This window comes from Spea bombifrons, chromosome 1 (assembly GCF_027358695.1).
Source record: "Spea bombifrons isolate aSpeBom1 chromosome 1, aSpeBom1.2.pri, whole genome shotgun sequence".
NCBI lineage: Eukaryota > Metazoa > Chordata > Amphibia > Anura > Pelobatidae > Spea > Spea bombifrons.
Genome location: NC_071087.1, coordinates 83,119,116 through 83,139,108, shown reverse-complemented (window position 1 = coordinate 83,139,108; position 19,993 = coordinate 83,119,116). Strand labels below are relative to the sequence as shown.

Genomic DNA, 19,993 nt, shown 5'->3' with positions numbered 1-19,993 from the left:
TCCAGCCTTCGTTTGCCCGATATGGTCTTTCTGTGATGAGTAGTGATGAGTAGTCCCTAACCCCAACGTGTTTAGCAAACTGTATAACATCCTAATGACATGAAGGGGATGCTGCTGGATTAATTAATGAACCCAGCAGCAAGGGAGGGAAGCACTTGGAGGTATGTGATTAAGCTGACAGGAAGCAGCAACGTGATACTTAATTAAACAGCATTTCTCACATCTCGAATTACTAGTAGAAAGGGACAGTGAAACACATGGAGGTTGGTTTTCGAAACACAATTGCTGCTGGGCTCAGCAATGGACCATAAGTAGCAATAATCAGCACATTTTGCCACATGGACACAAAACGTCAAATGGTGCAAAAAAAAAGAAGAAATTAAGCTCAGAGGATGTTTATGATTTTTTTTCTGTTTTTATTTATATTTTGCCAGAACTAATAAAGCCTGGATTTTTTATTGCAATGTTTTATGCCAGATTAATGCTACCGTGCTAGAAACTGTGCTCAATGGAAGTCATCTCTGTGTCCACCGTTTCACATAAGATTTCCCAGGTATTTCCAATGAGAGCTGGTTAAGCAGTCACAACTTTTAAGTTCTTTCATTGAACCCTGCTAACACGTTTGTGAATCATGCTGAGGTGCCACCATTCAAGGAGGTGAGGGGCTTAGCAAAGTAATGTAGGCTATTTATATATATATGTAGTCACCTCCCCATTTCAGCCAATGGAATGCCCCTGCTGACAGGACCTTTCTAGAGGTTGCACATTTCAAACTTTGCACCATAATCTAATATAGAATGTGGGTAAATCCCTCAAATCTTGTACTAAATCCATTTGGAGAAAAAAGTATATTGCACAAGTGTTTAGATCTTTTTATAGGATTAGACCCCACAGTCTGTGGAGAAGGAACCTGTTTTATAACGTCTTGTCCAATGTTTTTCAGAGAAATCATTTTCTTTGCTTGTAATCAAAGCTTCCTCCTTTGGCGTTACAAACTGTTTGCACCATAGAATATAATGAGATGAAAAAGATCATCCTCGCATTCCTGATTTACCGTGTTTCCCCGAAAGTAAGACAGTGTCTTACTTTCTTTTTATCCCTAAAAGCCCCACTATGTCTTACTTTCGGGGTATGTCTTATATTGGGAAAAAATTGTCGAATTTTTTGTTTTAACCATAACACACATATACCAATCCACACACATATACACCAATCCACACACACATATACACCAATCCACACACACATATACACCAATCCACACACACATATACACCAATCCACACACACATATACACCAATCCACACACACATATACACCAATCCACACACACATATACACCAATCCACACACACATATACACCAATCCACACACACATACACCAATCCACTCTCACTTAATGCTTTCCTACCTTTCCTTTCTTCTTTCAGCTTCTTTTCCTCCTCTTCGCTCCTCTTCTTCAGTTCTTGTCTCCTTCCGGGTCAGAGGGCACGGACAGCGGTGGGCGCGGCTTCAGTGTTGTGCGCCGGGATCTGACAAGAAACCCCGGCGCACAACAGCTGTTGCCGCGCAGATCACAAGGGAGCGGTATCGGAGGTCATTAACAGACCTCCGGCTCCCTTGAGTGATTTTAAGCCGGGTTGAACCCGGCTTAAAATCACTCAAGGGAGCCGGAGGTCTGTTAAAGACCTCCGATACCGCTCCCTTGCGAGCCTGCTCCTCCAGCGGCGGACATTACTGTCCGTCTCTGGAGGGGTGCCGGGTGCCGCAGGTTGGCACCCCCTGGAGTGTGGCGCCCTGTGCGGTCGCACACCCCAAAGGTCGGCCCTGCTCTAAGGGGCCGGCCTTAGGGGTCTGCGGCCGCACAGGGTTTAAATAAAAACATCGGGGGTTTTTTTCAACTTTATTTAACATCCTCCATGTTAAATAAAGTTAAAAAAACTTTATTTAACATCCCCCGTGTTTCCCCCGAAAGTAAGACATATGTCTTACTTTCGGGTTACGGCTTATATTAGCTGACCCCTCTGAAACTCCCGATACGTCTTACAATCGGGGGTGTCTTACTATCGGGGAAACACGGTAGTAGACCTCTATGGAAATCTTCCTCTCACAGGTCCTTCTGATCTCTGCTGGATGTGAAGCTGAGGAAACATGCCACATTATTTTATTATTGTTAGTGTTATTATTTTTACATGATATCTAGAGTGCATTAACGGATTTCTTAGTGCTATTATGAATGGAGAGTACAAAATGAACAATATACAAAATTAAGAATAATGTGAACACACATAAGACATACTGGTAGGTAACAAAAAGAGGGATCTGCTCTTGCAAGCTTACAGTCTATTAGATATTTTCTCACCTCCATGCCCTATGTAACTGTTCAAGGTGTAATACAATGTAAATCTAAATAGAGAGGAAGCAAGTACAAGAATGTATACGTATACTTGTACATGAGTACACATATAAGATATATATTGGTGAGGAAGCCAAGAAGTAAAATTCTTGGTATGATTAACGAGTTGTCTGTGTAAGTCTTACTTGGATATTCCCCAAGACTCAATTAAGAGAAGCTCTGGTTTTGGTCAGATTAATCAGCTGTCATTTCATCTGGGTCACACAGCGCGGAGAATTAAGATCCAACTCTCCCTCCACAGCCTCCTCCCCAAGAAAAAATGAAACAGATTTTTAATTAAGAAATGGGCCATTAGAAGATACAGTACACGTGTTTAATGATAGAAAATGTAATCCATTTCTTATTAGATTCTTGGATTTTAAGTAATGACCATATTGAAATACATTTCCTAAAAAAACAAACATAAAAATCCTGGATTTAGTTAACAGTATCGTAGTTTGCATATGTTAACAATTATTTCCATGCTGTGGACTGTTAATGGGGAAAAATTCTGTTTTTGATGCTGCGATGCTTGATGACATGGTTTGTGAATATATCTGGGAATCTAGAAGCTGTGATTTATGGGGAATAGGTTAACACTGTCATTAAAGCAATACACAGGGTGAGTTTCTAGCACATAACGCAGCAAATGTATCAACATTCAGGCATTTTGCACTGGTGAAATACAGTATTATTAGCTCTACTGTAATTGGAACTCTCTTATCTTGGGCTTGGTTTTATAAATGGAAAGCTTCGACATCCTAAATCATTAGCTAAATTTTGGGTCAGCAAGAAGGTAACAGCTCCTCTCCCATAGTACATAGATAGCAAACCTCTAAACTGCCACATCTTTCACAAGACGGTCTGTTTTCGGACACTGTCTTGATCTACATAACTGACACACTGTCCGTTTATGTGGGCAGTGAGGAGCATGGCCCCGCTTGGGGAGTACTAATCTCCCCTGACCGACCCGCCATGATGCAAAATCAATAGGGTTATGTGCCGGTGCTGACTTACTTGTGTAAAGCCAATGCAAATTGGGATTTGAGTCCAATGATTCCGTCATTGGAAAGTGATGTTGGTACATTAAAGTAAAAATAACCTTTCACCATTTTTTTTTGCATAAATGCATTCTTTTTCTTTTTAAATAATTTAACAAAATAGATGGGTACTCTCTTCTATATTTGTTATTTTCGTAATAAAGCTACCTGGTAAAATACATGTAAAGTGAGTTTTTTTTATATAAAACAAATGTGCATCCTTCTATCTGTTTTTGTATTCAGTCCTAACCAGGGAATTTTCTTTTCCATAGAGAGCAGCCCATTTTTAGCACGCGTGCTCACGTTTTTCAAATAGACCCTGTCACCAAGAAGAACTGGATTCCCGCCAGCAAGCATGCTGCTACCGTCTCATATTTCTACGATGCCACAAGAAATGTATATCGGATCATCAGTGTTGGGGGCACCAAGGTGAGGGATCGTGAAATGTGTCCAACAAGGAGGTACAAGAATGTGTCGTCAACATGAAATATCCTATTTCCTCAGGCCATCATAAACAGCACGATTACCCCAAACATGACGTTCACCAAGACATCCCAGAAGTTCGGACAATGGGCTGACAGTCGCGCCAATACAGTCTATGGACTGGGCTTTGCATCTGAACAGAACTTGTCTCAGGTATGTGTGGCTTTTAAGGCTCCTGAAACTGCAGGTGTTTTGAGTTGCTGTAGGCTCTGATTTTTATACCCTCTCTGTCATGTAGAGGTAACAAACAGAACTGTATGTTCCACTGAATGCCATGAAATATAGTGTCCGACAGCTTGCAAAACAGCATTTGTTCTTTACAAATATTGTACACTCACTGGCAGTGAGTATATCATGAGCCAAGAGATGTGCTCCACAAAAACTAGCAAAGGTGGTGAAAGGGCAAATGCAAGGTAGGCATAACATAAATTCTGGTATAATATGCATTCAAGTACATATGATGGCTGGGGTGTCCCTATAAGCACTATTAAATCATTGTACATATGCAGTGATTTATTTGAAATTATTTGATCCCCTGCTGATTTTGTACGTTTGGTTTGCCCACTGACAAAGATATGATCAGTCTGTAATTTTAATGGTAGGTTTATTTGAACAGCGACAGACAGAATAGCAACCAAAAAATCCGGTAATGCATTTCAAAAGTAATAAATTGATTTGCATTTTACTACGTATTTAATTCTCTATCAATCAGCAAGATGTCTGTCTCCCAGCTGTCTTTTATACAGGTAATGCGCTGAGATTGGGAGCACTCTCTTAAAGGGAGTTCTCCTAATCTCAGCTTGTTACCTGTATAAAAGACACCTGTCCACAGAAGCAATCAATCAGATACCAAACTCTGCACCATGGTCAAGACCAAAAAGCTATCCAAGGATGTGAGGGACAAGATTGTAGCCCTACACAAGGCTGGAATGGGCTACAAAACCATCGCCAACAGTTTGGTGAGAAGGTGACAACAGTTGGTGCGATTATTCGCAAATGGAAGAAACACAAAGTAACTGTCCCTTGGTCTGGGGCTCCATGCAAGATCTCCCCTCGTGGAGTTTCAATGATCATGAGAACGGTGAGAAATCAGCCCAGAACTACACGGGAGGATCCGGTCAATGATCTCAAGGCAGCTGGGACCATAGTTGCCAAGAAAACAATTGGTAACACACTACGCCATGAAAGACTGAAATCCTGCAGCGCCTGCAAGGTCCCCCTGCTCAATAAAGCACATGTACAGGCCCGTCTGAAGTTTGCCAATGAACATCTGAATGATTCAGAGGAGAACTGGATGAAAGTGTTGTGGTCAGAAGAGACCAAAATCGAGCTATTTGGCAACAACTCAACTCACCGTGTTTGGAGGAGGAGGAATGCTGCCTATGACCCCAAGAACACCATCCCCACCGTCAAACATGGAGGTGGAAACATTATGCTTTGGGGTGTTTTTCTGCTAAGGGGACAGGACAACTTCACCGCATCAAAGGGACGATGGATGGGTCCATGTACCGTCATATCTTGGGTGAGAACCTCCTTCCCTCAGCCGGGGCATTGAAAATGGGTCGTGGATGGGTATTCCAGCATGAGACAATGACCCAAAATACACAGCCAAGGCAACAAAGGAGTGGCTCAAGTAGAAGCACACTAAAGTCCTGGAGTTGCCTAGCCAGTCTCCAGACCTTAATCCCATAGCAAACATGGAGGTGGAAACATTATGCTTTGGGGTGTTTTTCTGCTAAGGGGACAGGACAACTTCACCGCATCAAAGGGACGATGGATGGGTCCATGTACCGTCATATCTTGGGTGAGAACCTCCTTCCCTCAGCCAGGGCATTGAAAATGGGTCGTGGATGGGTATTCCAGCATGTGACAATGACCCAAAATACACAGCCAAGGCAACAAAGGAGTGGCTCAAGTAGAAGCACACTAAGGTCCTGGAGTTGCCTAGCCAGTCTCCAGACCTTAATCCCATAGCAAATCTGTGGAGGGATCTAAAGGTTTGAGTTGCCAAACATCAGCCTCAAAACCCTAATGACTTGGAGAGGATCTGCAAAGAGAAGTGGGACAAAATCCCTCCTTAGAGGGAAACCTGGTGGCCAAGTACACGAAACGTCTGACCTATGTGATTTTGCCACCAAGTACTAAGTCATGTTTTGCAAAGGGGTCAAATCAAGTTATAACTTATTTGAAATGCGTTATTCTGGATTTTTTGGGTTGTTATTCTGTCTCTCACTGTTCAAATAAACCTACCATTAAAATTATAGACTCAACATGTCTTTGTCAGTGGGCAAAAATGTTTCCTTCACTGTAAATTTCCAGAAAACCATATGTTCCTAATTTCTGAAAATGCATTAAAAATCAAAGAGAAGAAACACAAAGTTTATTCTTTATACTATGCAACACTTATATATTTCACCATAATACCCCTTAAAATCTTAAGAGTAAACAAAAACAGGTAAACAAGTTTGATACACTTTACTGGTATAGAGACAGTTAAAGCATGTATTTAATGCATATTATTTCTTCACATCTGTGTGTGTGTGTATATATACAAACACACACACACACACACACACACACATCCTTATTATGCAATTTCAAGGAAGTATATAGATTTGCAAGATAGTGTCTACCATACATTGTAGATTGATGTTGTGGGAGAGAGTGTTCACACACAATGTTCTCTCTGCCAGCAAAGTAATGTGTCTGTGTCACAGAGGTGTTAAGCAGAATAAATACAAATGCTCCATGATCTGTGAATTGGCTTGCAGGAAGCCGAGACCAAACCGTTTGTGCTTCTAAGGGATACCTGTCATTTAAAATATGCTTTGACAGTTTGCTTACACGTCCTAAAATATTAGTGGCAGTAGTTTTCTAATTTGTGGGCCAGGGTCCAGCATTTGATTAAATTGAAGGATCAGACATCTGTGAGCATGGTGATTTGTTCCAGATCAGTCAACAGATTTGCAGGGATGCACAATAACAAGTGGGGGATTAAACCCAATATTAAAATGACTTGTGCTGGATGCGTCCAAATGCCCATGAAATAATACAATGGTAAGGACCGCATCTAACGTTTGTAGGCATATATGCACAGGGATTCTTCTGTTTAAGGTTTCTGCCCTAGGATCAGCAGGATCTAGCCTCGACAGTGGTGACTTATTGAATGATACAGGTGCAAAATGGTAAAAGTTTTACAGTCGCCATAGTAACCAGTGGAATGTTTCTGCCGACTGCTCCACACCTCCACGCCGGTTCAAAGCACAAATTGCTTGTACAAAAATCGCAATTGAAATGTTTACATTTTTTGGGCACTTCATTCCTCATATGGACTTTAATTAATGAATATGATGATTGAGTCGTACTTTTATTATTAAAATTTGTATCCATAATACATAGAAGGATTCATAAGAATCATTTCACTACATCTTGAGTGATCACCCCTCCTGAACAAGGTATATGTATTTTTTTGTTTGACTTTAGTATGCATTCATATATGGTGAGGCAGCCTGCAAGGGATGCGTGATATAGCCCAACAACAGAAGCATAGCTTGAATAATATTCAAACAGACCCTGTAATAACTAACTTGAATGTGCTATGCCATTTTGACATGGTGATACAGACAGAGGCAAATGATGTGTAGATCTCTGATCACTAGAGGTTGTAAACTAGAATGAGAAATAGAAAAAGCAAAACAAAATTAAAATGCTTCCCCTTTTAACGTACTCTTAGAATTACCATAATTAATTCTCGGATTGACACTTAAGAATTAACACACACAGCAGGGTTTTACCATGTGACTAACTCTTTCTGTGATAATGATCAGAAATCTTATTTTTCCCAAATTTTTCTACAATCATTTCTCTACCATGTGCTGGTGACAAAAATAATATTGAGATGTTGCTTTATACTATTTTATGCTAAAAGAAGCTTTTTTATGCAATCCCTTGCAGTTTGCAGAGAAGTTCCAGGAGCTGAGGGAAGCTGCTCGACTGGCAAGGGAGAGATCCCAAGATAAGACTGAGCTGACCAGCCCGGCCTTCAATCTCACATCCCAGCAGGTAGAACAGCTTTCACCAATCACGTGATAGAATCACTGCTCTGGCAAAACAGTCTGCAGTCAGAGGAGCAGAGTCCTAAGATCTCTGCTTTACTTGTTCATTAGTGCTATCATTAACAGTACTTCTTTATCATCCTCTTGTTAGCCTCTTTGTATTTCCAACCTCCTACCCTCTCCTTTGTTCTTGCTCGGTTTCTCATCTTCCGCACACCCCTATTAATTAAATCGTTTGCTGCCTCTCACACTTTTTAGTTCACAGTTTTTTTTTTATGTTATCGGCTGTCACATGACTAAATTTCTTCCACCTTCCCTCGCCTCTCTCCTTCTCGTTTCATTTTATCTTACCCATCCCCTGAATTATACCTTCCGTCAGCTTGGTTCGAACGTCACAAAAACTGTTCCTCTATATATCTCACTCTTTCTCCTTTTCTCTTCCTTTTCATGCCTCCTCACATCTGAAATTGACAAAGAGGGTCACCTTTATTTTAAGTGCGGCTAGAGGAACATATAATATTCATATATATATGGGGAGCTAAAAAGGACAAAGGGGTTTGGGACCCAAAGAGAGACTATCCCCCCTAAATTAGTACTCTTGGGAGGCTCTTGTGTCCCTTTTTTTCTTGTGGGAATCTGTTGTCATCCAGATTTTCCAATGCCCAGCTAAACTGCTGACACATTAAGGTGAGAGACTCTGGCAGTATTTAATCCTGGCACTAGGGTATTTTACACTCTGCCAGTCGCTGCAGCCTGCTGGATTAGCCTGTGCATCGCAGGGCATTAAACAGATGGGACAAAAGCTCTGTGTTTGTTTTAAACAAGCTGTTATGTGATTATTTCATTGGAACTACGGGGGAGGCAAAATTAACACAAAGATTAGGGTTTGCACAGAATTGATTAACCCATTTGAAGCGGGGGATCTCCATCAAGCCCTTATTTAATTTTGGAGACTGTCTACCTCCACAGATCACTAGATCCCTTACGCCCTTAATTGCTGTGTAATTCAAGCCTCCTTGGCTTCTTTTGCCAACGACAGATTGCAGTGTCAAATGGAAGTTTGTTCAACTTTATTATTGAAGAGAGGATAGTATGATTATGGAGAACAAATGTCCACTACAGGGATGCAGATGTTACTTCTGTTATTAATATTCATAAGGTGCCAACATATTCTGGAACCATGTGCCAGGAGGATACAAAACCTACCGAAATCAATGACAAGTACCTATAGGTGATACTGGAATTCTGTGCTTCATACCTGTGGTGAAGATTATAGGCTTTTAGGCCCACGACCTTTGTCACGACCTCTGTTTTCCAAGTGTCTGCATTATTCATATGTTAATCCTTTGTGTATCTGAACATTTCACAGCTGGTTGACCATATGGACACTGTAACTGTGGACAGTTGCGCATTATAGCCCATAATTAGGCATTTTTAGAAATGTCCCTGGTTAAAGGAGCTATTTGGTAATCCCATTGTGATGGCCTTGAGAAACATGTTGGGGCTATATTATAAATAAGCAATGATCAAAGACGCATGAAGTGATGTCACCGTGTGAGCATTAAATGTTGTCCTGTGCCATGGTCAACAACTTGGGTGACCTGTGTCTTTATTCCACTGCCAAGAAGAAAATTGTGTATTTCGATGGAAATTGTTTATTTTTGACTTTGCTGTCAAAAGCAAGTTAAATGCTGTCAGCTTCTTAGTCTGTGTTACCTTCAATATGTACCTGTCATGCCTAATTAAAAGAAAAAAGGGTGTTATGCATGTTTCTACTCGCTCAGGAGAACACCATGATTTATCTTCCATGTTGTACGTTGGCTCCTTAAATACTTCATTCAACACTTAGGTATACATGAAGTCAAATCATATGCAAGACCTTGACATTTTAACCTTCAAGTACTTGTTGGGTTAAAACTATCATATTGTCAGCCTTGAAGATGAAGATGTACTTAATGAAAAATAGGTCAAATAGACATAATTGCACAGCTCAAGATATTCTAAACATCTAGCCATTCCTTGCATAACAGAAAGCGTATTTGCACTCCAGTTATTTTTATTCAGGTTAATGTATACTATAATTATTAATTCAATTAAAGAACTGATGTTTGGGGATAACATCACCAGAAGTACACTTAGCTCAAGTCTTCAGTGTCCAGCCCTTGGAGTTTTGAGCTGTACATAGGGTCTCTAGTAGACAAATGTATTTAGAGTGTATCCTCTCAGTGTTATACAGATCACTATACTCATTATAAATGTGAACCATTAACATGCTGTTTTCTATAGCACTAGATATTTGAGCAGTATAGCAGCAGGCACCATGTGTTTCCACCAAGGGAGCCAGTGAACCTTAAGACAGCCTTAAAGGCTCATATGATAAGCAAATTAAAGTACTCTATCTTATACACAGTGGATAACAGATGCTAGAGATTGTCCATGCTATCTCACAGAATTGCCTCAGTGTTTTTAGTATTCAGGTTTTATTAATCATCCCCATTATAGCTAAAAATAATCATTTGTCTTTCTTTGTCCCATTTGTGGGGATGTAATATCTACAGAGCTAAATTAGAACCTGCAGGCTCAAAGTTCCAGAGAAGCATCCGCTCTGCTAGGAATCTTGGGTACACGTATGGCTTGTTCTGTTCTAAGACAATGTCACTGTAAAGAATTTGGCTTCAAGTTGAAGGGCTGTAGAGAGCAGAGGTGCAGAAGAAGGCATCTAATCTTCTATATACAATATTTTTTTTTTTTTTTTCAAGTCTCGTTTATTCATAGCGATACACAAAATATTTGTCACAATGAAGTAATAACATGTAGCCAAAGGAGGTAACATCGGCACGTCCAAGTAGGTGGACCAAGAGTAATACATGAAAGTCAGCAAAACAGATGACAAATCAATGTTGGATCGTGAGTACAGAGCAGCAATCGGTACTTCATTAGTGAGGAGAACAACGAGACATAAACAATCATAGAGAACAACAATACAAGGTGACTAAACTGTTTCCCCTCCTATATACAATATTTTAAGTACATAGACTAATCAATTTCTCTCAACCTGACCCATTAATTTATCTGCTTTATGTCTTCATCTCAGCTACCAGGGACCATGTGATAGTCTTTATTTACCTGCTCTGCATGTGCAAGCCAATATGTATTACAGAGGGGGTTAAGTAAGGCTAAGTTCACAGCAAATGTCCTAACTCTTTCACATGCTTTTGCAACATATGTATCTAGGTGTCCTTCAATTACCATTATTATATGTTTATTTAAGGTCTTTTACCTTCTAGAGAGATTTGAGAGTAGGGAATATTGTCTGGGTCTTATTTTCTAAGCAGCATATTCTATTGGTGTGCTCAGAAAAGAACATTTCTAACTTTCACTGTCACAGGTTGAGCATACTTTCACTATTCGGCGACTACTAGGGAGTTTGTTTGAAAATGTAGGTCATATGACCAATTCGGTTAGATATTAGATACCAAAGACCTCTTTGAAGTATAGAAAGGTAAAATCAAATTTTTATTGACATAACTCCATAATATCTCCCCAGGTAGTACCCTCTCCAATCATCAGTGCCAATGGACCAGGTGATGACAAGCTGTTCAGGAGCCAGAGTGCAGAGATGGAACTCAGTACAGAAAGAGAACGTGTGAAGAAGATGCTTTCTGAAGGGTATATAGACACATAATATATATAATCCATAATTGTTTTACACACACTACTGGATGCTTCTTTGATTTGTACAAATTGTGGGTTTTTTAAAAAAACAACACTTTATGCAATCTAGCCGGTATTTTAGGATAAGTGGTGTATCAAGGAGTGTCAAAGAAGATTAAATGCTTATGCCCTTTTTAAATAATGATGAAACAAAATGCTTTGAAGACAAAAGACAGTACCAATGTTGAATAGTGACTTTTAGTCAGAGTAGCTTTAACATTTAATCAAGTTTTGAAGTTTTAATGAAATGCCTCAGAAATGATGTTTTTTTTTTTTTCTTTTCTTCAAATCAGGGCTAGACGTAACCATTGACGATAAAATGTATGCAGGGAGTTTCAGTATACTTGCCAGTATCCTAAAATCAGTGGGAAAACAAAATTACTTGCATGTAGCACCAGGGGACAGACCTCTGTATTAGAAGACCCAAAATACATTGGACCAGAGTAACTCTGTTTACCATGGTGAATAATGAAGTGAGAAATGGACCTACACAAAGACAGGGCCCTACACGAATGATGCCTTGAAGATGCATGTGAAAGTGTGAAAGCTTTCCTTTTGAGTATCACACCTCACCTCAGCACAGAGATTGGGGACATTAAGAGTGTAGAATTAAATAAAGTGTCACATTTCATTCCATATCAAGGCTCTCTTTAGTATGTGCTGCTGGACATATATTGGTCTAAATGATACCCTGAAGGCTAGTGGTGGTAGTGTGACCAGTTTATCAGACTCTGTGATATACCTTAACACCTGGTTATTGGCTACAAACTATTGTATCTGTGGATGACCTGTTTGTTGACGGCACCACAGACCCTTGTCTAGCAGATTATGTCCAGACCTAATCTAAATGAGCCAGGATTGTAGGTCCCGTAGGGATTAGCAAACTATTTATGGCATGCTTTGACACTGGAATTTTGCATGTAACTACTTGTTTGTATTACTACATGTGCATGTACCTACTTGTCTGTATTGCTATGTGTGGATTAGAAGGACCTTGGTTTACACTGTAGAACTTTTGAAGGAATTCCCACAGGTTTTAAATTCATCACTTATTTTTGTCACCACAGATGTTTCGTATTAAGTCATTTGCCATATGGGCCTGTAATATTAAGACATGCTACCTAGACAAGTAATTCAATCTTGCTAATATTATTTCTTACTATGAGTAAAGTGTTTTGCATTGACAGTGTTATACTGTACATTGCCATGGCTTGTCACCACCAAGGCATGGCTGGTACAAAGGATGTCCGAAATGTTTACGCTTGGAGAGCAAAAGAAGAAGTGTTGATTGAATTTTGACTATGCACAAAGCAATGTTCAATGATACCAAAATATATGATACATTTTTATATGCTCAAATGTATGTGGATACCTGACCTTCGCACCTATGCTAATTGCATATCCCATTCCAAAACCATGGGCATTAATATGGTTTCCCCTCTTTCCCTCAAAACCTTTTCTTGTTCCGGCATCAATGTGCTCCTGTGCACAAAGCAAGGTCCATAAAGACATGGCTTGATGAGTTTAGTGTGGAGGAACTTGAATGGCCTCCATAGAGCCCTGACCTTAACCCAATTGAACCTTTGGGTATTCATGCCTTCTTGTCCAACATCAGTGTCTGTCCTCACAAATTCTCTTTTGACTAAATGGGCACAAATTCCCACAGACACACTCCAAAATACTGGGTAAAGAAAAACACCTTATGATTCAATAGCTTGTAGAACCACCTTTAGCAACTATAACTTGATCAGTCTCTCACATTGTTGTGGAGGAATTTTGGCCCACTCTTCTTTATAATGTTGCCTTAGTTGACTGAGGTTTACGGGCATTTGTTTATGCAAACTTCTTAAGGCCCCGCCACAGAATTTCAATCGGGTTGAGGTTTGGACTTTAACTGGACCATTGCAACACCTTGATTCTTTTCTTTTTCAGTCATTCTGTAGATTTGCTGGTGTGCTTGGGATCATTGTTCTGTAGCATGACCCAGTTTCGGCCTGGATTTTTTTGTCGGACAGGTGGCCTCATGTTTGACTCCGTGGTATACTTTGGTATACAGTGGAATAAATGGTCGACTCATTGAGTACAATGTTCCTGGGTCCTGTGGCTGCAAAACAAGCCCAAATCATCACCCCCCTACCACCGTGCTTGACAGTTGGTATGGGGTGTTTGTGCTGATATGCTTTGTTTGGTTTTCCCCAAACATTCCACTTTCGTCTCATCTGTCCAAAGGACATTTTTCTAGAAGTCTTGTGGTTTGTTGAGATGCAACTTTGCAAACCCAAACTGTGCTGCCATGTTCTTTTTAGAGAGAAGAGGCTTTCTCTTGGCAACCTGTAAGAAATAATTGTTATACTTTTATTCTACACACTTTAGGCCTGAATACAACTTAAGTGCTAGGTACGTATGTTATCAGTTATGTGATGTAGCTTAGAGGGTCTTCTGTGGAATGCTGGTGTATCCTATGACTGCTCCAATAGGATTCCTTAAATTCATATAATGCCCACATATAATAAGAACTTATACCCTAACTGAGAGAAAAGGGGTATAAATACTCATGGCTCCAAGGGCAAGGTCTCTTTCTCCTTCATCTCACCAAGAATACTGAGCCTACAGTACCTACAAACACCATCTAATCATCAATCAGTACTGTCTGTATATTATGTTGTTACTGAATAAATCTACTTAAGAAGACTTAGAAGCTGTGGTCTTGATTGCTGTTTGGCCACTGGGAAAGTTTAGATATTTAAGACAAAGAATATCTAACACAACCCTTCCAAACAGTTCAGACTTTTTCTAATTGTACTTTCAGGAACTTTAGCATTTAACATGCTAACTGAGACCTGTATTGTCTGAGATGCACCTTGGGGTGAATTAGCTGGGATGCCCACTCCTGGGGAAGATTGTCAACTGTCTTGAATAATCTTTCTCACTTTAGAAAGATGGACTTTAAATTGTTTGAGAATGGCCTTACAACCCTTCCCAGATTGATGGGCAGCTTTTGTTTGCTGATATTTTTCCTCCTTGGCATTTATAGAGGTGGTCACACTTGGTGATCAATTAATCAAGGGCATTTGATTAGCAGCACCAGCCTGCTACTTACCACCTTAATTCATATGGAAGCAGTAAGGGTGTACTTAGTTCTTCACACATGGCTTCTCAACTTTGGCTTTATTTTTGTTGTATAGATCATGACATGGTGTAATATGGCATGTGTTGTTTATCTGAGGTTGTATTTTACCAATTTTTTTCCCCCAACTAAGGAACAGATGATTGTTATTATGTCCTGATTTATAAAACTATATAATTCAAAGAAGGTGTACTATTCTTTTTTATACGACCTTAGGTGTGATGGTCAGGTGTCAACCTTTGATATGTTTCATTGATTTATGACTTAGATATGATAATCTAAGCATGTCCATAACAATTAAAACTTTACCAGTCTGTCCACCATTTAGACAAACAAATATGAAGGGATGTATCGATGAAAGGATATATTCTTTCTAATGTACTCTTTAGACTTATATGATAATGCCTTTAAACAATCCAATGCTTTTTGGAGAAGGTTCATACTTTTAAAGCTGAATCCTGGAAATTAGTGAGGGATATAGGATGTCTGTGATGTTTGAATTCCGGGTCCTGGAAGTCTAGAATGCAAACATTTAAGTGGCCAATTTGGTATAGCTACATTTTGAATACCTACAACTAAAATACCTTAACTATTTTAAAATGTTAATGCCATGCTCAGATAAAAATGGGTGACAAGTTCATTCTTTCTCCCAGAAATTAGAACATATAAAAACTTCAAGAAATGTATCTATTAAATATGCATACTATATAATCTTCTTGAAATTAAATCCCATGTGAATCTATTCATTTGACTGCATATAATCACAAAAAAGAGCTTAAAACTAAGACAGTTCATATGATATTGCCTAAAATGTGTCAGCCTAACCCAGATTTGTAGCTAAATTCGACCTCCTCCCATCTGCCACAAGCCAATTAAAATATCCAATAATTACAAAGCATGCTAAAGTACATTTTGATTTTCCCTTATCTTGAGATGCTCAGGGAATTTCCATCCTTGGAGATTAACTATCCGTTCTGCCACATGTATACTTATGCCATGTACAGCCAATAGCAAAGAGTTAAACATGGGCCCCATATGCAACTCTCAGGGGTCTGAAGCTATAGATTATATATATAAAGCACAGTAATGTGTAACCCCTTGTCTGCTGGTTTTGCTTTTTGCTAGAACATTTCAATGGGGAGCATAATATAATGAAACCTCAGAAAATCACGTGCATTTATACACAGACAATCCCCTTAAATCTTTCCCATTCAGTTACAGGGAAACAATTACTTTGTCGCACTGGACCTAGCATGCAAATAATACAATATCTTTAATTCAGGGCAATAACAAAACAAGACAGTGAACCTGTATTATTTTAGAGTCTTCCTGAATGACTAATAAATGAATATTTGATATTAAACTCCTTCTCATTCAATTCTAAACAGTCCTCTTGGATAAATTACTCTGTTGGTTCACTGGCAACCATATACCTAAATTTTACAGATGGATTTCATACTTAAGAAAACAATATAAAATTACCTATTTATGAATTATTATCAATTTGCTTGTATTACTATTTCTGATTGGTGAATAAGAGGGACATAAGGTGGTAGCAAGTCACATAATACAAGTCTCCTTCTGAATCCTGTTGTTTTAATAAAACAAGGCAATTCTGGATTATATAGAACATTTCTTATTTGCTTTTTTTGTTAAAAAAATAAATAAATTAAATTACTTGTTTTATCTGTAGCTGTTTTTGCTAGGATCTACTGGGTGTACTTGCATGCAGACCCCTGGGGGCTAGTGGAGATTATTGATATAACCTTGTAATTTAGATTGTGCAATATCGTTCCTCTTAGCTTCTTTCTCTATATGAGCTAAAGAGTCCCCTCTGCCTTGGAGAATGTAATAATCCTGGTAGCTACAGGTTAATGCGCAGGCACTATTATTTTCAAAGAGCCAAAAACAGTTAGACTAACAAAAAAACAACCCTAAGCAAAACCCCCAAATTTGCCAGAGCCCTCTGTCTCCAAGCACTGCTCATTAAGCATGTTTGAAAATAAGATTTATGTGTTGTGTTATGTGTACTCCTTGTTTCCCTCCTTATTACTATATGCAAGTATCTGATAAAATACTTCCCATGTACATTTCTTGTAACAGGTTGTGTTGAATTTTGTCTATTCTAAGTAACGGAGAAAGGTATATTTTTCTCTAAAAATAATGCATGCCTCTCAGTAGCATACGGTATATATGCTACATAGCTCAGTTCTAAAAACCAGCCTATTATGTCTCCATTGACCCTTTCATGCAGGAGTGGGCTTAATCATGCATTGTTGTACTACTGTTGTCCATGCAGCTCTGTGTGTGAGGTTCAGTGGGAAGCAGAATTCTTCAGTCTCCAGGACAATAACAACAAACTGGTGGCAGCTCTCCGAGAAGCAAATGCTAATGTTGAGAAATGGAAGAAGCAGCTGGCAGGGTACCAAGAGGAAGCAGAACGGCTACGGCAACGGGTATGGAAAAGATGCATGATGAAGGCATCTAGCAGAGTCCCTCGTCTTTATTATTTCCACATGGCGCTGGGGTGCTTACAAGTTATATTATACAAACATGGGCAAGTCTCATTACAGACCATATACTTTGTGAAGGCCCCTTGTGCTTCAGTGTATGTAATGTTATTTGTGTTCCTTTCTTTTTTGAATGTGCCAGTTATGTGGCTTTTTTGCCATATTGTCAATTAGTCATTTGGTATCTTGTATTGGTTAGATTTTTTTTGTACCACGATATTAAGAGACCATTTAAACTTTTTTTGTGTTATATTAAAAAGAGCATTTGATGTCACTTACCATTTTTTACCAGTTCTGTATGTTTTTAGTATTTGGTTTAATTGAGAATATTGAGGATTCTCAAGCATGAACCAGTCCATACTTTACTATTGTAAGTATTTGCCCTCAATAGGTCTTTAATGAGTGCCTGTTTATATATATATATATATATATATATATATATATATATATATATATATATATATATATATATATATATATATAATACTCCGTAGCTCTCCAGTCATACTTATAACCCTATGTCTGAACTCGTTGGGTTTCATCAAGATGCTCAGGAAATCCGAACCACTCCATTTTTCCTTCCGTTTCAAGTCTGCTGGATTTAACCACTTGGCATCTCTCCTTCCTGCCTCCTATAAAGGTGTCCGGGGGCTACCATAAACAGTTCCCTGATTTTTGAAACTTACTAGAGGGTGTATTTTTGTGTCTTGCCCACAACAATATTCTATTTACACAAAACACTTGGCAAAATCTATCCTAGATCATCAATGTCCAATCACCTTTGTACCAGTACAGTTATTGGAAATAGAGAAATGCTATTTTTCTCCTTTGCTCCACTTTCCATTGAATTGCTTTCCTATGGCATTATCCTGCTTTAATCTTACAAAGTCCACTTATATTTTAGGTTTCTCTGTCCTCACCGGGGCTGCTCATTTTGTATTCGCTATTAGTTTTTGCAAAACTGGTTTCTGACCCTTAATTCAAAGGCATGCAGTGTTCCAGCAAGCACTACCTTAATGAGTGTGATATAATGGAGTGGGGGTAAAACATCTCTTGTGTTAACAGCAGTATCCCTGGAACATTTAGTCTTAAATCTGACTTGTAATTATTATACCTCGGAACTACCTGAGATACCCAGGAACTTAAAAGAACATAACGCTCCGGCCTTCTTCTCACAAATAACTTCCTGTTAAACTCTTTTTAACATTTCATTTTTTTTAAACAAAGAACACATTTAAGTTGTTATGTTTAAAACAAATTACTGTTATTTTGTCGAGTGGGCTGCAATTCCAAGACAGTTAGTGTGGGTTAACAGGATAAAGAGTGTGTGCTTTGTGAAAGTGGACATTCTTCAAACAGACTGACAGATGTAATAAAAGAAAAAAAAGAAACGGCTAATCTTGATTGAGTCAAAGCTGCTGTAAAGCCTTCTTTTTAATTTCACCTGAACTCTTTAAATATGAGTGGCAACATGATTTTCAGAGTCGTATATTGATGTGTGAAATTGAATGAATATTTCAAATTTAGTGTTTATTACTGTCATTGTTCTTTCTGATATTACTCTCACCCCATTCATCATAAATCTCATTTTAAATATATATTATTTCAACTTCTGCCTGCCTCAAACAATTTTGGATTTCCTACAAAAAATTGAGCATTTTTTGGATTTAAAGAAGAAGATATCAAAATTACATTTTAATTAAACATTTAAGAATTTGGGGAATAAAAATGTAAAGTTCAAGGGCACAACATAGACCATTTTCATTGACTCTAATTGTAGTGCATGCATTCTTTTAGTTAGTTATTTTAGTTATTAAACTTCTAACCCTGGAAGCGTCTGCTGTAAGCAGGAAGCATACTTAAGTACATAGGCTCAGCAGCACCCCTTTTGACTTGAAAGGGGGTTCAGCTCCCCCTGAAATCAATGGGATAATGCTGTTACTGAGTTCCACACACATACAATTTTTTGTCTGTTAAAATCTTACTACCAGCTCATATGTGTACCTATGCCAGAATATGAGTAACGCCTTCAAATCCCTGGTCTAACCTGTCGCCACTGAGCAGCTAAGTATAATGGAATTGCTTTAAAGACTGTATGTGGTGCTCTTGAGATTTGGGGAAAAATAGGCCCTTCAATAGCTGTTGGATTGTACGGTAATTCATATAATTTCTAACTCAACCCAAAAGTTATTCGAAATGCTTTTTTAAAATCAATTTCTGGCTTTCTAGAACAGCATTTCTTGTACATTCCAAGATTTTCTTGGCTGCATTGTGTTTGTACCTCTGTCAGTATGATCCTCATGGTTGTCTCTGTCCCCTTTTTTCTGAAGGTTACTGAGTTGGAATCTCAGGTGACCCCAAACACTACAGCAGAGCAGCAAGATGAACTCTCTGAGAGATTACATGGGCTTGAGCTGCTTCTTAAGAGCAAGGAAGAGGTGAGATGCATTCAAGTCTGGAGATTGAGTTCTAATTATGTGTGGCTAAGAGGGTCCATAATAATACCTTGTTTTGTTTGGGAGATATTACAGTTCTCCACCTAATGTATCGGTTTGTCTTAGTCTGTCAATTCTCGTCTGGATATACGGTATGTATTGTATAAAGTGCTGCGTAAATTGTTGGCCCTATATAAATAAAAGATAATAATAATAATAATACAATTGGTGT

At 38.8% G+C, this 19,993-nt stretch overlaps 1 protein-coding gene across 3 annotated transcripts in view; it reads left to right on the top strand.

Annotated features, from left to right (window-relative positions):
• The window catches only part of HOMER3 (homer scaffold protein 3), a 44,504-nt gene that overhangs the window by 8,854 nt on the left and 15,657 nt on the right, over positions 1 to 19,993 (top strand). For all 3 annotated transcript variants that reach the window (XM_053465734.1, XM_053465732.1, XM_053465733.1), the window contains 6 exons: positions 3,710 to 3,866; positions 3,942 to 4,073; positions 7,875 to 7,982; positions 11,523 to 11,644; positions 17,116 to 17,272; positions 19,657 to 19,764. In XM_053465734.1, the coding sequence (XP_053321709.1) occupies positions 3,710 to 3,866; positions 3,942 to 4,073; positions 7,875 to 7,982; positions 11,523 to 11,644; positions 17,116 to 17,272; positions 19,657 to 19,764 (784 nt within the window). The remainder of the gene's footprint in view (positions 1 to 3,709; positions 3,867 to 3,941; positions 4,074 to 7,874; positions 7,983 to 11,522; positions 11,645 to 17,115; positions 17,273 to 19,656; positions 19,765 to 19,993) is intronic.